General features: G+C 38.4%; 1 protein-coding gene across 4 annotated transcripts in view; it reads right to left on the bottom strand.

Moving 5' to 3' along the window:
- Positions 1-1,267: 1,267 nt before the first annotated feature.
- Positions 1,268-18,829, bottom strand: part of PIAS1 (protein inhibitor of activated STAT 1) — a 67,041-nt gene continuing 49,479 nt past the window's right edge. For 2 of the 4 annotated variants that reach the window (XM_040600501.1, XM_040600500.1), the window contains exons 7-14: positions 18,079-18,184; positions 16,529-16,602; positions 11,070-11,230; positions 9,077-9,207; positions 8,583-8,760; positions 7,278-7,420; positions 6,906-6,943; positions 1,268-5,423 (exon numbers count right to left, since the gene is read on the bottom strand). In XM_040600501.1, the coding sequence (XP_040456435.1) occupies positions 5,127-5,423; positions 6,906-6,943; positions 7,278-7,420; positions 8,583-8,760; positions 9,077-9,207; positions 11,070-11,230; positions 16,529-16,602; positions 18,079-18,184 (1,128 nt within the window). In that variant the 3' untranslated portion in view covers positions 1,268-5,126. Of the gene's footprint in view, positions 6,944-7,277; positions 7,421-8,582; positions 8,761-9,076; positions 9,208-11,069; positions 11,231-16,528; positions 16,603-18,078; positions 18,185-18,829 lie in introns of all 4 variants that reach the window. The other 2 variants (XM_040600502.1, XR_005828852.1) reach the window with 2 other exon arrangements.

Below are 18,829 nucleotides of genomic sequence, written 5' to 3' on the forward strand. Positions count from 1 at the left end.
ATACCCTCTATAAGGGTAAGGCAAGGATTATTCTCATGGAATATTACATAGTGGGGGAGAAAAAGCACAAAAGATTAAACAACATGCTGAAGGCCAGAAAAGAAGTGGAAGCAGATCCAGGATGTATCTCTCAGTCCTGTATTTAACACAAACGGCACTTTTGTGCCCAGCCTTGACTCGGAGCCAAGCTGCGGTGCCTGCACTTCTTGCAAGACGGCAGTCCCAGACTAACCCAGTAAGCCTGGACTCGGATCCTCACATGCCAAGATACTAATCAAAGGCCCTCTGAACAGCAAAAGATCATGCTTCAGGGGAAAATGAACTTTGCCCCATGTAAAACTGATAAACCTTGTCATGCCTGTCTGCTGTATCCCTCAACTCTTACATTAGCTCTTCCTACTGTAAGGATAGAAAATAAAACAGAAAAACCTTGTTTCTCTGAAAATTAAAAGTTACAAGCAGCTCAGCACTCAGGTAACACTCCAAAAAAACAGCATACAGTGAAATAAAGGTAAATTCACTGGAAAAACAAAAACCCAGGCTCCAACTAACAGCAGAAGATAGGATTTCCTTTGTAACTCTCTTCTTACTGTTCACAGTTAATCTGAATGTTTGCGTAAAACCTCTCACCTACCTTAACACCAAGCCCTTCCGCACTAGAGCCTTTTGGAGGTCTGCCCACAGCGTGGAGTTCGGTGTCTGCCCACCAGAGCTGCTCCAGACCTTCGCTACACAACCACCAGCGATGAAGGCAAGCAAAAACCTCGGCTGCTCTGAGCGCGAGCGTAATTAGCTTATGAAACAAGGAGTTCATTTAGAAGCATTTGTTTCCAATATGCATCAATAGCCAAATTACAAATGATCCAATACACAGCTTAATTCTTCCCTATTGACCAGAACAGTTGATTAACAAATCCTTTCAACTGCAGACAATATAAAAGCTTGTATGTCATGGGGATTGATCAGCTCAAAATCACTTTGGATTACTCCAGAATGCATCTGTATCATAACAGGCGGTTACCACCCTCTCTGGGTGGGTAAACATTACCCAAATAAAAGCCAGCAAAAAAGGAGCCGCACTTCACCCGCACTCGCAAAACAAAGCAGCATTGTTAGAGCCTGGAGAGACAAGTGTGAGACACTCCGTGCCACAAAACATTCAGAAGCAAAGCATTCCTGTTGAAAAGGGACCTTTGCAACTCTTGAGTTCACAGCAAACACCCTCCCCACCCCCACCCCCACCCTTCCCCCCCCAGGAAACACAACGTAACTGAATGCTTTTTATTACATCTAAAGATTTCTACATAAACAGGTAACATTCAATAGGTAAACCATTTTTTTTTCCAATGCATATAATAAATATTTTCACTTGGTACTTTTATACAAACTGACATTAGTCTACTATACATTTTTAAAAGCCATTTACTGGTTTGGCATGCCGTATGGAAACTAAGAGAAAGTTTTAAGGCAATGAATGACAGATTTAAATTCATGGAATTAATGGCAATTTTAATATTCTGCTTATATACATTTTTCCCTTTGTTAATTAAAACAATTAACAGCAGCACTTTCGGGGACCACCAGCAATTTTCCCTTGTTAGAAATCTAAGCTCTGTTTAAGAAAAAAAAAAAAAAAAAAAAAAGTTACACCAACAAAACAAAAACCTTTCTATTTAAAGTGTGCTTAAAACCCTGAAACATTAAACTGCAACGAAGAATTAATTTTCAAAACGTTCTCCTCACAGTCCCTAGCTCTGCACTGGGAGGCAGGTCCAAGAGAGTCCAATGAAAATCCATCCGTCATCCCGTCCTTGAAAGGCTTATTGAATCCTTGCCGTGGAGAGGAAGGGGCAAGCCTGGAAGTGCCGTCACATCTATCGTTATGGAAGCGCTACAAAGGTTTTAACACATGCCATAGGTTATAGCTTAGCGTGGCTTTTCATCTTCTAAAGGATGCATCAGTAATGCCCTCAAGAGCAATTCAAAGCCACTTCCACCCGGCTACTCGAACAGCTACATACTCACACCCGTGTGCGTACATACATACACACACAGCACTATACGTAAACACAGGCATGCGTGCACCGGGGTGCATGCCCCACACCTCTAGCAGAATTGGAGGACAAGAGAGCACTAGCGTAAGGATCACAGGAACTCCGCAATCTGCAGCGAACGGAGCAGTACCGCAAGCCAGGCCGCCCTGGGCTGCTTTACTGCGCCTCTGATAATACGTGAACTAACGCAGATTGAGTTTGGGAGTGACATCTGCAGGGAGCTCGTCCAGAACTCAGACTGAGACTTCTACCAAGCAATGTTAACTGTGGTCAGAGGCACAGAGAATTATCAGCTATAAAGAACATCCTAGCATGAAACAGGAATACTCACAAAGCATATGGGATTAATACCACAAAGGAGGACTGCAGAATGTTTCTGTCCCTTCTTTGTAGAGCAATGAAGTTAAACAATGACAACGGTGAACTGAACAGCCTTCCTCCCCTTCAGGGTAACGTGTGAGGAAACGGAAGACGTCAGCAGCTGACCTCACTTTCCAAAAGCTAAGACAGGCATAAAAGATGCCGGATTCTGCGTAACCACACACTCGCCACATTTAATTTTATACGTGAATTAACAAGATTTTAATACCATTGTCAAAAGTGACATAATCTGCTCTTCAGGCCATCTTTAACAATACAGTCAATGGAAACAATGCCACAATCATCGGCAAAACAGTCACAAGCTCTCCCGAATTTCTCTTAGGTGTTCCAGAAGCTGGGGACACGCATGCTCCCAGTTACACTAATGGCAGTTGTACTCCAGATTTACAAACGGTATTATAGCAAAGCATATGCTCTGAAGTTACCAGGTTAGTATTCATGACTAAAATGTATGAGATATATTCCTAGTGTAGGTTTAATCACTTCAAAATCAGACTGAATTTAAAAAATAAGTATTTCCCATTTTCTATCCTTTTATTTATTTTTTAACTGACATTTAATAAATTATAAAATTGGTGTATGGTGAAATATATATATCAGCCAGATATGTATGAAATACACATGCATGGGAAAAACTATTTAACTCACTTTTAACTCACACACACAGATCTATAAATACATATATACACACACATATACATATAAACACAAACATTTGTTTTCAAAATTCAAGTCAACTATTTAGTGGCAGAGGGATGATGTAAAAACACTAAAAACAATTTTGATGCCACATAATGTGAACCTTTCAAATAACCATACGACTGATCATACAGCAATACCTAATGCTACTTGGATTAAAGATTTTTTTTTCTTTTTTCCCTTTTTTTCCTTTTTTTTTTCTTTTTTTATTCAATGCAAGATTTTGAGAGAACTTCATAGGCAAAAGGTGGCCCTTGTCAATGCTCAAAGCAACTAGCTGCAATCAACAGTTTTGGACATTAAAAAGTCAGACAAGAATCTTCTGATTTTAGTATTCCTTAACTCTCTTTCCTGATAAACATGTTACCTGTACTTTCAACCAGTTATAAAAATATTTTTCACACCAGAGGAAATATTTACTCTCTGACATGGACTTTGGGACACAAGAGAAACACTCCCTTCCCTCCCCCTTCTCTTACTTTAAAGAATCTCCTGAAAAACTGCATTCCAGCTATTTACACATTTCACTCTTTAGTAAGAACGAATCAGCCCAAATGACCCATCAGTTCTAAAAAAAAATTTCCTATGTCATGCACAACTTAAAAAAAAAAAAAAAAGAAAAAAAAAGAAAAAAGAGAAAGAGAAAAGAAATCAGGAAGTAAGTATGGCTCAAAGTTCGACAAAATTGTACTGAAAAATTAGGGAAATAAAAATAATTACAAGGCCAAAAAGAGAAAACTGAATTTTGAAACCCACTACCCTAAGAGACTTCAATAGATAGCAATACGTCTGAGTACATGGGACAGGGTGGGGCTTTTTTATTGGGTTGGTTTTTGGTTTAAGAGACTCACACCAAACATTTAATATTAATTCTGATGAATGTGAACTCAGAAGACGGTGTACCAAGACCATTGTCAGCTGACAAACCATGCAAAAGTGTGTTGGTATTTGTATTTTCTTCATTTTGTTGACAAGTTCACTTTTAAGCAGAAATTTGATCTACTGCAGCTAAAAGTAGGTTTCCCCAGACAGACAGGCCTCAGTTCAATAGGCCATTTATACACGCATGGATAACTTTAAAGCACAAGCAGTTCCACAAATTCAAAATCGACACATGCTTAATATTTTGCTGATTAGGATCTTAAAGTTCCTTTAAAAGGATTTCATAGTAAGTTCTTAGAAACAAAATCCTACAGCCCAATGTGTCAATGCTTTTATTTGGGGCTAGATTCTATAAAAATTCTCTGTCTTGTCCCACGTAAGCACAGCCAAGTAATTCCTCAGCCTGAGATTTTATTGAGTCTGGCCCTCAAGAATAATTGGTGCACTAATGAGCTTGCAACAATGCTTGACTAAAGCATGGAATTAAAAAAAAAAAATCTGAATAGAGGGTCACACAGAACCAGAAATGACCAAAAAAAAAAAAAAATCCAAAAAAACCAAACCCACTCCTGAAAGGCTCTGTCCTGCAAACGGAGGGGATGCTGTGGAACAGTTTGGGTAGGGTTTATTCCACTTTAAGCATAACAAAATCTGCACTAAATATGGGATGGAGGAATTAGATTCCACCACTGAAGGTAAATGTCTCCAAGAGGAGAAAAAAAACCTCTCACAAGTTTGAACTTTGAAAGTTCAGCTCTTTTCCTGTTTATGTTACTGTGAAGAAAATAATGCCATCTGTGTCCAAACTATGGGGGAAAAAAAAGTAACTCACATGACAAATGCACAGGTGTAAAATCTTCAGCATCCATAAAAATTAACTGAAGCTCCTTGTTTTTGTTCATTTTTTTTTGTTTTGTGGTTTTTTTTTCTTATTTTTACCAGTGAGGCCATCTTAGGTTTATATACAAAAGTAAAACTGAAAATATACTTTTGTTCTCTGTACACATAAATTTTTTTCCCTAAAAAAGGAAAAAAAACTTGTCTATGTTTCTAACATAAAGTAAAACCAAGCACAAAGATTTCCTCTGACGAGTTCGTTTACTCCAAAAATCAGTCCAACGAAATAATGTCTGGTATGATACCAAAGATAGACGCCGTGTCCGTGCTGCTCCTACTTGCAACTGGATGACCATGACTCTCTCGCAGGCTGTTGGAGGAAACAAGACTGCTGTTACTGCCACTATTGCTACCATTTGTGGCTGGCAGAGAACTGCTTCCTCCTGCATTTAGCTGATCGAGAAACATCTGAGATGAAGCGTATGGGAAAAAACGAGAGTGTAAGAGTTCTTGATCATCTGATGCGGAAACCGCCGCAGCTGCAGCGGCAAGAAGGGATGTGTTGTAATGCTGGGGGGAAAAACAACATTTTCGAGTTACATTTCAGACACCACAGGTTTGATTCAGACCAGCACAAAAGAAGGTATTTATAAGCTAAAGCTCTGACAGCTTCTGGATTTCACGCCAGCTCGTCTACTCAGCCTTTCTGTAAGGTAAATGGACCAATGCACTGAACTTTTATTTCTGCAGCCCTTGATTTCTGAAGCCAAAAGAAACTGGAAACACTAGTTATTAGTAAAAGCAAACGCTAGAAAGGTAACAATATCACAAGACACCCAAACCAGTAAGAAACTGTAAGCAGCAGCACTCTTTTACCTCTTCAAAAAATTCCTTGGTGGAAAAATTCCCCAAAATTCAAAGAAACATTTTGCCATCCCTCTCCTCCGCTCAAAAGTCACAGACCAATCACAGCTGGTGAAACTATGTGCTAATCACTGCTGGTGGAGGAAAGCATACTTCTGTGAAAAATGCATTTAGAAATCACACACTTAGTCCCATCCAACGGCAACAAGGGCTGTCCCAAGTTACACTCCCTGCTGGGCAGCCCCTGAAAGGCAAGAACTTTAGCTATCAAGAATCCAATTTTAAATACAATCTTACTTGTATTTAGTTTTGCTCTTGATGTTTCTTTCCACTATGATAAAACATCCATCCAGGCTATTCAGCCTTGTTCCCCAGCATTTACGCATGGTTATAATTATGCCATATCAGTGCAGCATCAGACTCGCGCACGACTTGTTTCAGAATAACTCTCCTATCTAAGTTTTACTGAATATCAAGATAGCTTTTTCTGAATCAAAATTCTGCAGTGCAGGCTCTGGTCTTACTTACGATATGAAAGTACTTCTCTACATTTCGTGCAATTCTCCTACTTCAGATTGTAGAACAGACTTGAAGGGACAAAAGGCAGGTGGCCCACCCCAGTCCCTTGGCTTTTCTTGGAGGCACGGGAGGAAAATGGTCAAGTGGGAGGACTTGCCAATCCAGACTACTTTTGAGAATGACCTGCTTAGTTCCTGGAACTAGAGGAGCCAGCACCAATGTAATCTTAGTAAGCATTTACATGGTATAAACAGGTACACAGCCTCAGAAAAAACAAGAGCTACCCGACTCTCCAAATTGTGTAAAGGGTCCCAGTGGTGAGGCCCAGCACTTTCAGATGGCCAAAGTCAGACCTCAGGTCTGAAAAACTGTGGAGGTGGATGGTGGATCTTCAGCCGTGGCCAAGGGCCATTCCACAGTACAACAGTGGCTGACTGAGCTTAACCCTTGGAAGCTGAAATGTTTAGCTTTTGTTTTGCCTTATCCTACACCTGTAATTAGACAATTCTTACATTTGGTCATGGTTTTCGTGTGTATAAAATAAAGCTGCAGCTTCCCTGCATTTACACCTACATCATACATCTGCTCCCTCCTTGCCTATACATCCATGCCAGCAAGTCCTTCTCAGAAAAGAGTATCTGCTATATGACTTGATTTTCCTTGACTCACCTGATTGTCTCCTGACAGGAAAGGGAAGAAATCTAAACCTGTAAGGAGCCAAAGAAAGAAATTAAGCTTCTCAAAACAAAAAAGCACCTCCCCGTTTTCCCACCATTTATTTTGAAATAAAACCAGCACAATACTGATGGCACTTCAGATTCTCTTCACTACCAGAGCTTGCAAAACATGAACCTTTTAAAACCTTAAGATAGTAACAGAAATTCTCTCTTTTTTTTTTTTAAATACCATCTCTTCCTCTGTGGATGGAAAATAGTATTTTGAACTACTGGACTGTCAAACAACTGCATGTTTTAACCCTTTTACGATAGTTATTATTGCTTGAAGAGCTGTACTTACAGCTATGAACAGTCAGAAGCTCACCTTGCAAGTCATAAGGCATAGGTGTCATATGGAATGGATGCCTGTAGTCTTGGATAAGCGATGTATTGATGTAGCTGGTGTCAACAGCAGGAAGGCTGGGTGTTCTTGACACAGGAGATGCTTGATGGGGTAGATTTAAAATGCTGGAAGAAACAAAGGCTTGTTACAATTGTAAAATATAGTCTTGGCTTTAATGCTAAAGAAGAAATGAAGATTTCTATTGCTGTTCCCTGCAGGGTATGCCTATTTTTAAATTTAACACAAAGTCAACGTCTCAATACGTGTTATGAACTTTGTGATGGGTGCACAACAACAACGCCCCCTACTAAGATTCAAAGCTTCACTAAAAAGCATCACAATGCTACAGCATCTCAACGAGTCTTGGAAGAGACATGAGCACCCCACATTCCCTAAGCTTTCTTCTCACAATGACATTTTAATCAGAAAATTTAATTCAGTTCGAGACAGCTGAAGTTTAGCAAAATTAAAAGCAACAGAAAGTTCAGTCTCAGACAACAGAAACGGACGACTCTCACTATAAATGGTATTGGGATCTCTGCTATAAATATGTTATAAATACTCCTAAGCCAGGACAAGATGATCCTAAAACCATATTGAACCCCCAAAACCATACAAATCCGTATAACAGCACAACGTTTATACTCTACATGGTAATTAGCAATGGAAGACAGCCAAAGAGCTCTTGAGGAGTTTTAAGTGATCAATGAGCCATTTACATTACTAGAGTAGCGATCACTTCAATAACAGGATCCCTTTGGTTTAGCCTCAGTTTTCACCCCTACATGGTTATGTAAACAGGGTGCTATTAACAGCTTGGCTACTCAGGAGTAATCAAGTTATTCTGGTCTTCTTTATTACTATGCTACTGGCAGTAATCACCAGCAAAACCCACACACTCCCATACCACACCCATGCTTCTCATTGCGCTCTCTCTTCCTTCCCCCCGCCCACCCCGGTATGTGCTGCTTTTATATTTCTCTACGGGAGAAAAAAACATTTCCAGATTTGCAAAACATACTTCTAAGCCACAACCTTTTGCGCCATTTCATGCTCATTTTCACAAATACAACTGAAAAACTGCATCATGTTACACTTAACAACTCGAAGTTGTTATTCCAGTCCTATTAGGCCTTGTGACCTGAGAGCAAAACCATTTGCTATAAGCTACTAAATCAGGATATAATCCAAATACAGAACTTTCTAGATGCAATTTCTTTCAAAATTGTTACTACGTTCCATCATAAGTATATTCTCTCTGCATTGGCCTGTGTATTTTATTCTTACCCCTTATTATTTAATGGTGATGCCGGAGATATGGAAGGACAGCTTCTCTTTGCAGATGGCTCTTCTTCCTCTTCATCTGATGAGCTATCAATGGTTAAATCAATCACCTCTACCTTCTTATTTTTATTTGACTGCTGGTGAGAAGACACCTGATGTTCCAAGGAAGAGCTTATACATCCTATACAAAGTAAATCAACATTATAAGCTGTAGCTTACAACAACACTACAGTCATCATAAAATCACAGCTTATTATATGCCATCATTAATAAAGCTTACAATTTAGAATAAAAGACAACAAAATTACGTAACATTGATAACTTAAAAGTACCATCAGTCCTAACCAGGTATTAGTCAAGTAATCTTTCTCACAAGTGATCATTAAAAGCTACAAACATACATGCAAAAGTGAGCATTTTGAAAAGTTAAAGGAACATCAATACTTAACAGCTCAACACTATGACATTCAGTCCATACGCACCAGAACTCAACTTACCATCAACTCCATTGTAAGATGCAGTTACCTCCTGCACTTCCTTCTTTGATCTCATAGGAGCCCATGATCCATCCTCCTTAAACTGAATTTCATCACAATCTGTACAATACTTCAGGATTTCCATGAACAGCCTGTCAATCAAAAATATATAATATCAGTCCTCAAAAAAGCTTAAAGATATTGGAGGAAAAAAAGCAGTTATTAGTCAGTGTAAGTGTGAGTATGTGTTCTAAAAGCGTCAAAAGCTTTCATTGTTCTAGCCTTCTCTCATCTGCTTCCTTAATAAAAGGTGTTATTGAAAAATAAATAAAATTTTTATTTAATTTTTATTAATTTATTAAAATATAAATAAAATAAAAAATCTAAAATAAAAATCTGCACATTTACTTAAAAGAACTACAACAGTGGAAACCTGCAGAGCTCATGACACAGAACTCTGTTTCCGAAAACATAGAAAGAATGCGAACTAGCATTAAACAAAATAATCTCCTTCTTACTCATATTTATTTTTGACAATATTTAGCTGAGGAAGCCCACATCTTAAAGGAGTCCATATAGCTGAGTATTTAAGGACTAGTATTTTCCTGAAACCTCTATAAAAGCAACAACTCCCTAACAAAGGCTGAGCATGGGAATCTAAACTTGTAGCCTCTTCTCCTTAGCTGTGTCTCCTAAAACTTTCAGGATCCTGGCTCCACATCACTCCCAGTGGGAATTCCAACATTTGACCAAGACTATTCATGTGGTTCTGCAGGAAAGAGCTTTAATTAGTGGGAAAATTCACTCTTTCCCAGATAGAAATATTTTCTAGAAATAACCTTCTCTTTGGGATGCTATAATTACGTCACCTAATCTCCAACATCTGCACCTGGCAACACAAAAAGAAATAAGGAAAACGCGTTGTTTTAATTATTACTACTCTTAGTCTTTACTATTTTAGGCTGAAAACTAGAACAAGGAAACCCACAGCTCTTTGATCTAAAGCACAGGACCTGTAAATCTCAGAGGCCATGAATCCAAAGCAGCCTGTGCAGGTCCTGAATGTCTCTTGAAGAGTTTTTTGTGAGGCCTTAAAGGAGATCCCAAGCAACCTTATGCTTCACTGGCAGGTCACCAAAATAGAAGCACATATTCACTAAAAAAGACTCAGTCGTTCTTGAGGTGGTTTCTGGGGTTCTATTTGTTTCAGCATTTTTAGTTTTGCTTTTTGGGGTTTTGTTTGTTTGTTTTAGCATTTTTATTTGTTTGGGTGTTGGGTGTTGTTTGTTGGTTTGTTTTTTTTAATAAACCATTCTGGGTGTTCTCAGAAGACTTCATTTGTTCTCTTCCTTTATCACACTTTGGAAAGAAGATTCCTATCTAAGGAATTAAAATGCCGGCCCAGGAATACATACTTAGCATTGCTTCGTGAAGACCAGTACTAGGTAGGTTTTTTTCATGTTTTGCAGGCAGGCAGTGCCAGGGAATCAATTTCTATCTCACTTTCTAGATACACGGCAACTCCCCAAGTGTGAAATTGTACATGGAATTGTAGATGCGTTTGGGGAGGGGGGGGGGGCAGTATTTATTTAATCTAACATGAATGTCTGCTATCAACTACGCCAGATTTGTGCAGTTGCTTCATTAAAAGACAACATGTGCTGTTCTCACCTACGGATCCAGCACTGTGCAATATTGAGGAAAAAAACCCCAACAACCCAACCTACAAGAATTTTAGGCAGAATAGCTCAAAATTTTACCTAGGATCGGAAGGAATACCTTTCATTATTATTCACTGTAACAGTTTGATGGCCACAATTCTTCCAGAATACTGAATGACAAGGTACTTGGTTAGTAATTCTTTACCAACAGCAGGGAAATTAAATGACGTGGTAACTTAAAACAGGTCCCAGCCAGATCACCCAGATTTCAGCACACTCTATTCCGTGCAGCACAAGAACAGTAAGCACAGTGTGTAAGGTACAGTCTTCATTTTGATTCAAGTTTTACTTACCCATCAATAATGAGATGTTCATAGGGAGCCTTCTTGTCACAGACAGGGCAAACCCAGGTTGGCTTCTTCTCATTCATTTGAATATACAGAGTGGCATCAAAACACTGCAGGTGTGAACAAGTCAGGGCCCTACATGGTATAGTTAGCCGCATTTTACCAAGCTTTAAGAGAAAAAAAAAAACAACCAAACAACAAGATTACATCATCTTGGTATTACACTAACAAACAAGGCTCTTCTGTATGAGACAGAGACAGGCTGAGTTTTACTCCAGAAAGAACTCTCATGAATCTGAGTTTTAATTACATACATGCCACATACACCATTCCCTCCTTCTGAGAGGTTTGATTATCACACACGAGTTACTAAAAATCACATTTTAAACTGCATTTGATCAAGGAAACTGAAGACTACATCCTGATATGTTCTTGTAACAAAATACAGAGTCCACTGAGCACCTGTAACATAGCAGTGTCCTGTACAACCACAAAACAAGAATTCTCCTTCATTAGCAATTTGAAAGCTGATGAATATGGGTCAGTCCTCTCCTACTTACTCACAGTTCAAGTGTGTATCCAAGCTGCTGTCCACATCTCAGTCATCAGGGCACTATCAGAACTACTTGTTTAACTTTACAGTCACAGAAGCAAGCATATAGAAAATGCATTTGCAGGATTACGGATCATTTCCTGATGTATTTCTCTAGCTCCAGCATTTTCACTATTTTCTCCAGAAAACTGTCAGAAACAGACTACTCACAAAATAAATCACACCTGTTAACTATTCAGAAACAATCTTATACTCCTCCTGCTGTGATAAACACCACTGCTATGTATACAGCTTTGAGCTAATCTGAAATTTCGCTGCTGAAATTTTTCTCACATAAAATACAAATAGCTCACTATCCTCTATAATACCATCATACCTTTTCAATGCTACACAGGGTCTGCAAACGTTAACAGAAGATGAACAGGAGAAAATGAGTTCTAAAGTATGCTTTCAGTTGGGGACCATTGTTTCCTTCAAGTTGTGAAAAGGCCAGGACAGCGAGGTTTTGCAGGTCAGCACAAAGCTTCCACAAGTTTAATACAAAAAGCACAGCTGAGTGCTTAAACTGAGCAGGTAACATAGGAGTACTAGACACAGAAAGTGTTTAGGCTAAATTGTGGAACAGGAATATCTTAGTTTGGATTAGACAAATCAACGCTAACCTAGACCATAAAACATTAACATATGATTACGTTGAATGCAAAAATGATTAGACAGTGAAAGGGATGTCATATTAATCTGAAATAAAAGAGAGGAGACGCCTTAAAAAAAAAACAAAACAAAACCCAAGCAGTTGTTTTCTGGCAAAGTGCTTATGCTGCAGTTTAGAAGGAGCTTTAACTGACCACACTAAAGGTAAAAAGTAAGAATGTCTAAACAAGACTTTTTCCACATTAAAAAACAACAAAACAATTATTTATTAAGAACTATTTATACTGAATACTTTGAAGTTATATGTATTTTACTAAAACATACAGAATTACTTCATTTTAAAATCTTCAGCCAATTCTAGCAGTGGATAGCAAGAGGAACTGGTTTTAGTATGGCTTAAGCAAGCACGGTGGTCATGCATACTGATTCTGAGCAATACAAGACGGGTGCCACAGGATGGCACTCAATCTCAGAATATCAGGAAACTAAAAACAGTATCAAGAACAAAGGCTCTACTCACAGTCCACTACTTCCTCCATGATGCTTTTTTTTTTTTTTTTTTTTTTTTTGCATCTCCCCCTAAGCAGAAATCCTCCACCCCATTCCCAGCAAATTCAGCTAGATTGCAGGATCTTGCTTATTTTTCTTCCCTCCGGCTCTCAGTCACCATCACAAAACTCACCACCAGATGGGAGGGGAGCTGAGAATTCCCTGGGGAGCCTGCAGTAATGGTGCTGGAGAGCCCAGGCGGCAGGAGGTGCTGTATGTGCCATGTGTTTGGCACCCCCTCCCCCAAAATCCATGACCAAGCACATTATTTCTATCACATAATCAACCCCCAACAAAGCAAGGCCCCCTGATCCATGTCTGTTAGGAATTCTTATCTCCCAGATGGTAGGTCAATGGCTCATTTGTCTTTTGGGCACAATAAGAGTCTCCTAGCTCAGTGAGGAGCAAGAGTAAGGATACCGGAGATAAAACCTGGATGCTTCTACATGATGCAAAATAAAAATAGGAAGGTTGAAGACAAATGCTGCAGGAAGAACATAAATACCTGTCTCCTGAGTAAAAAAGCCGATTTAAAACAGACACCTTTTCACAAGCTTTTGGTATAAAAACTGTGCTTCCAATGTCTAAGCCATAGTTGGATTTAACCAAAGCCATACGCATGCAGATAGAATCAGTGTACTGAGCACTGATGTCTCCTTTCCCATTTTTGGCACTGAACTTCCTGGATCAGCTATGCCATACTGGCCAAGCTGTGTCAGAACTGACAAAACAAAAGGTCATAAGAGAAGGGAAGCATCCCAACTTTTGAAAAAACTGTGTTTTCCAACACTGTTACAGTTTTGAATCCAGCCAAAGAAACACTGCTTTCATTTATTTTACGACTGTACAAAACACTGCTATCTTTTCATGCTAAAAAATGCACCCAAAACAGAAATTAAGGATTTGTAAACAAAGCTGCAAAACCTACAGTAAAATGCTAGGTTTGGAATTTTTGTTCAGTTAAATATTTGGGCCAGTTGCAGAGCCTGTGGATTTATTTGTTTTTATTTCAAGGGAAAAAAAGAACATGAATTCAAGTGTCTTCCTGAAATACAGGCTCAGTTCAGCCCATTTGTCTGCTGTACCTTGGATAGATTCAGCCAACAGTTAAGGACAGCTTTTTCTCTGTACTCCACAGTCTCAGAGGGAGAGCAGGCCCCTGTGCTAAAAAAAGCTCAGCAGCAATCCAAAACAAATTCAGAGGAAGCTGCCTCACTCTGTACTTTCTTGAGGGCAAAATAAGGGTTATAAAGTCTAAACCTGCCACTCCCATTCAGATACGAAATTCCATTTATTTTATTGAAGTACACACACAAGAGAATCACACCCGTAACAAATGAGATGGGAGAACAGCACCCTAACATTACCACAGCTGAAGATGCATCGTTCTTTAGTTTTTGGTTCTGCCTGGAGAGCAAATCAGCATTTTCAATGTGTAGTTTCAAAGCATACACTGTCCATTCAAGCATTAGAAAGTAAGCACAAAATATTTACAAAAAAAATCTCCCTGAGCCAAATGTTTACAAATTAGCAATTAAAAATATGGAGGCTATAATAAAATTACATTCAGACCTGAGGACAGTCTGAATCATGCTAATAACCTTTCTATTCATAGGACAAGTTGAAAGGCGCAGTCTGTCCCAACGAGCCTGTGCAATGATGGATTATTCCAAGAGCTACAGTGAAATCAGACAGCACTGAATTAGGAACATACTGGGGAAAAAAGTGTGGTTTGTAAACATTATTAAAATGACACAAATACGCTCAAAATAACCTGCTATAGACTTTGTTTTGTATGTCTACCAGAAAAGTAGTAAATTTTAAAGAGGAAATGAAATGCTGATAAAGGTAGGACTTCTGAAGAGTTACATCCCAATGTCTGATTGCTGGTTTGGTTTTATCCCTGGCAGAACTCTGAGGAAGCAAAACAGGACTTGACATCTTCATTAGTATTAGCAAACTTGCAGTCCTAAAAGCAATGTTGTAGAGGATATTCCTGCTCTAATACCAACTCATCTGAACTGCAGTCATCCAGAAAAAAAATGCATCTAAACACACTGCAGAACTTTTATCAGTAATGGAGGCAATCAGGACAAACAGAAGCATGTCAGAAAACCCCCATGGAATGATCTGTAACACAACATAACTGCCTGAAGTAGTAGTTCTGACAAATCAAGTACAACAGAAGTAAAAAACCGTAATTCCAGAAGATGCATGAAGTTTAATTTAAGATAATGAATGAATACGTAAGCACTTCTAAACTCTTTACAGTCATTTAATTTCTACTAATGAATTACTATTCTTGTCTGTATTGGAAACTAATCGTAAGTGGTAAGAATACTGTGCCTAAAGAATGACAAAATAAAAAACAACAGGACTATCATTGTGCTTTATAGAATAACAAAGTACTAACAACACAACAAAAATTCAACTGTAAGAACTCAACAAAATAAGCTGCCAGGTGTGGACCCAAAATACTTCAGCATTTCAAACCTGCAGCAGTTTTGATGTGACACAGATTTCCACGTTTACATGATTACAGGTTATGGGGGTTCTAAGTTTACAGATCAGTATTTTATTTCGTAATTCCAGTCTCTGTAGCTTTCTTACAGATGAGTTTTACCTTCCTTAAAAATGTTATTATTTAGCTAGCATCAATGTTAGTATGGAGAAAGTCTTAAGATCATGGATCATAAAAATACCACTTTTAAGGGTTTACAGTAACCTAATACACATGTAACAAGTAACCACAATGTCAACTGTGCTTTTTACAAAGCAAAGCTTATATACCTGAAAGTTTATTTTCACATTGGTAGAGTTTAAGAACATATTAAATAACTTGAGAAATAAGCTTCAATTTTGCAAGCATAAAGTCTTTTAGAATTCAGAACTGAAAATTTTGTGTCAAGCTTGAGCAGATTGAACCAAATCAGGAAACAGATGCATCCTTAATCTTGAAAAGAGGTTAAAAAGTTATACTGCAATAAAGATACTGTGTCAATCAACACAGAGAGCAACTATTCTGAAGCCACATGTATACCTGAAACAAGAGCATTAAGTCCCAAAGATTAAATAAAGTGCACATAATGTTAATATTGTGCAGCGTAGCAATGATAACATAAACCCAGCTATAAACTACCACTTATCTCTGCATCTACTTGGTTAAAAAGAATTAGCAGGTCAAGATACAATAAGTACTGCCACTTCCACATTCATTGGACCTGTATTCTCCCACTTCCAATTTAAAACAAATTTTCTTTGAACCACCTCTAGGACACTGCTTCATTTTTAATCTAAGATTATTAAATACTCAGAGTGTACACATGCATACAATCAACTTCAGTTAAAAGACGCTCAATTCTCTGACTGCAGACAATGACTGAAGAGCTAGTTTTAACAGGCACATTCAACTATCTTACCACTGAAATGGCTTTTATCAAGGAGCCAAACTGCACACTCAGATGATCTAGTGACAGATTTAAATGCGTGCTTACATATAATTTTGAATGGTGTTTTCCAGTTAATGGAATACTCATTTTCTCAGGGGTATATCACATGCTTAAGCACGGTGACAGGTAACTTCAGCACTGGATCTGATCCCCACAAAGTTAACACACAGGTAAACACAAGCTAACCTCTACCAAATACGTGTCCCAGAACAGCCACATTTTGATCAGAATCAGTTTTGAATGAATAAAAAAAACAAACTTACTGGACAAAGAAGAGAAACTCTTAAGCTTGTTGTTGCTATTTCACTGTCTGGATCAGCAGTCAGTTTCTCTTTAACTGTTATTTGAAAGAAGAAAAAGTTTATTTTACAGTTGATTTAAAACACAAACTGGATAATAGAGAAATAAAACAAGTCTGAAACCACGTGCTAAACTTTCAGTTTGCTGTATGTACTGGAAGCAAGCAGCAGTGACTATTGTTTCAGACTCACACAGTAAACAGGTAACGTAAGCAGCCTTTACTCTCTAGAAAGATCATAAACAACAAGATTTAAGAAAAGTGAAAAGCAGAAAAGCTCACCTTAAAGCAAGATCCCTAGAAAATGTATTTATACAGAGATGTCTCTTTTCACATACATGCAACTTTGTACTTGACAGTTATTAAAATCTACCAACAAGATGAGCCACATTGACTTGACTGTTAACTTCAAGCACATTAAAAAATGTCACTAACTCACATGGACAAGCATCACTGTAAACCTCTGAAATACTGATAAAGGAATCCTCTGACTTAAAATTGAAAAGGAAATTGAGAAATAGGAAATCACAAGTATCCTGACAAAATTTGAGTTTTAAATAACTGCAGTGAAATATTAGCACTACAGAAGTATTTCATCTCTAATCATCCTCTATTTTTCCCTACAAGGACTGTTTTATAAACAGTCGTTGGTTAAATGAACAAGTCAGTTGCATGTTCTGCCTGCTCTATGAACTGGACCTACACCCTCATTCTCACCTTGTATACACAGAGCAGCAGCCACCTGGAAACTCTATCGATTTTTGTGCATTTCAGTGATCACACTGCATTAACACAAGCTAATGCCCAGCACTATATACCACTGGCTTTGTAGCATTTACTGGGCGTTTAATTTCTTCCCTTTTGGAGAAGGTCTATGCTGTGTACAACGCACATGATCTGAGCATTAAAGAGTATGATCAACAGCTGTCAGGTGTTGGTATTTTCACCCTCTCCCTGAAACAGAAACATACAGCGTTTTTTGATTGCATTTACATTGCACTTATACCAACGTGTATTTGTCCAAGGAAACAATAAAGCAGCAAACCTTAAATTTGGAAGGGGGTCAGGAGGAGCACTGTGCTAGACACTTTCTCCAGGAGCTCACTCCACAAAACTGTGCCAAAGGAACAAAAACCGTGTTGATGGACACTTTCCTCCAGCATCAAGGTTCAGTAACGAGCATTTAGTTCAGCTTGCCTGAGGTACTGAATTACCAGTTAACTATATAGATACAGTTGTTCTATTCTGAAGAAACAAAGCCAGTAAGGCTGAACTGAAAGCGATTCTCTTGCATTTTTCCCTTCACAGTGTCAACAGGGTTCCTGGACTGGCTCCTAGTACAAACAAAGGCCTCTGAGTCTTTGAATTGGAACTGAATACAAAGAACACCACTATCAGATTCTCAAAACCCAGAGAACTGTAGGAAGTCCAAACCTCAGTTAGTACACTCCTATTTCAAATCTCCTTTTACAAAAGCTATTTCTCCTTTTTAAACAAGTTGTACATCAGACATACTTAGTGCTCTAGAATGATCAGGGTTCCGTATTCCTTTTGCTCGCAACCTCTGCAGTAACACCGTAGAGGACAGCTGCTTTACAAGATAGACTGCCATGGAATAGTTCTAGAAAACAGAACAAAAGATCAAAGTGAAAACTGTTTTAATCAAAAGACAGCTTGTATTTTACACAATGCTTATGCAATTTATTATGTGATTACAGGGCACTGTGTTTCTAAAGCAGTTACAAGACTTCAGATGGCAAAGTTTTCATACTAGAGAAAACCCATCATGCTCCAGAAAGTTCACAGGGCTGGAGTTTTAGAGATGCAACAAAAGTGACTTCATGCTTCACTGAGATTAGATTTAGCTGCAGACCAAACTACTGAAACAGCATTTAGGACACTTCTGGAAGTTTTACATCTAACTCGGGACGTGCAGTCTGCAGTCCATTTAAGAAGGGTAATTTTACATCAACAATGTTAAGTACTGCAATTGTGTTAATACATTTACGGGAAGCTGTCAGGCCAGGTATCATCAAAGGTTTTTTTGGTTTTGTTTTCTTGGGGGTTTTTTGGATAAAAGCTTATTTTGTTTTCAAAATAGGAAAATCAGCCTTGATGCCTCTTGAAAAGCAACACAGAAAAAGATTTATCACCCGCAATATTTCCTACTCAGTCTAGAAGCACTATTCAACTTTCTTTTTCTTATCTTCCTGTGCTTACTGTCTACGAAATGCTAACTTCACTGTCAGAGCTTAACAGAATTAAG

Source organism: Falco naumanni, chromosome 7, assembly GCF_017639655.2.
Source record: "Falco naumanni isolate bFalNau1 chromosome 7, bFalNau1.pat, whole genome shotgun sequence".
NCBI classification, from domain to species: Eukaryota; Metazoa; Chordata; class Aves; order Falconiformes; family Falconidae; genus Falco; species Falco naumanni.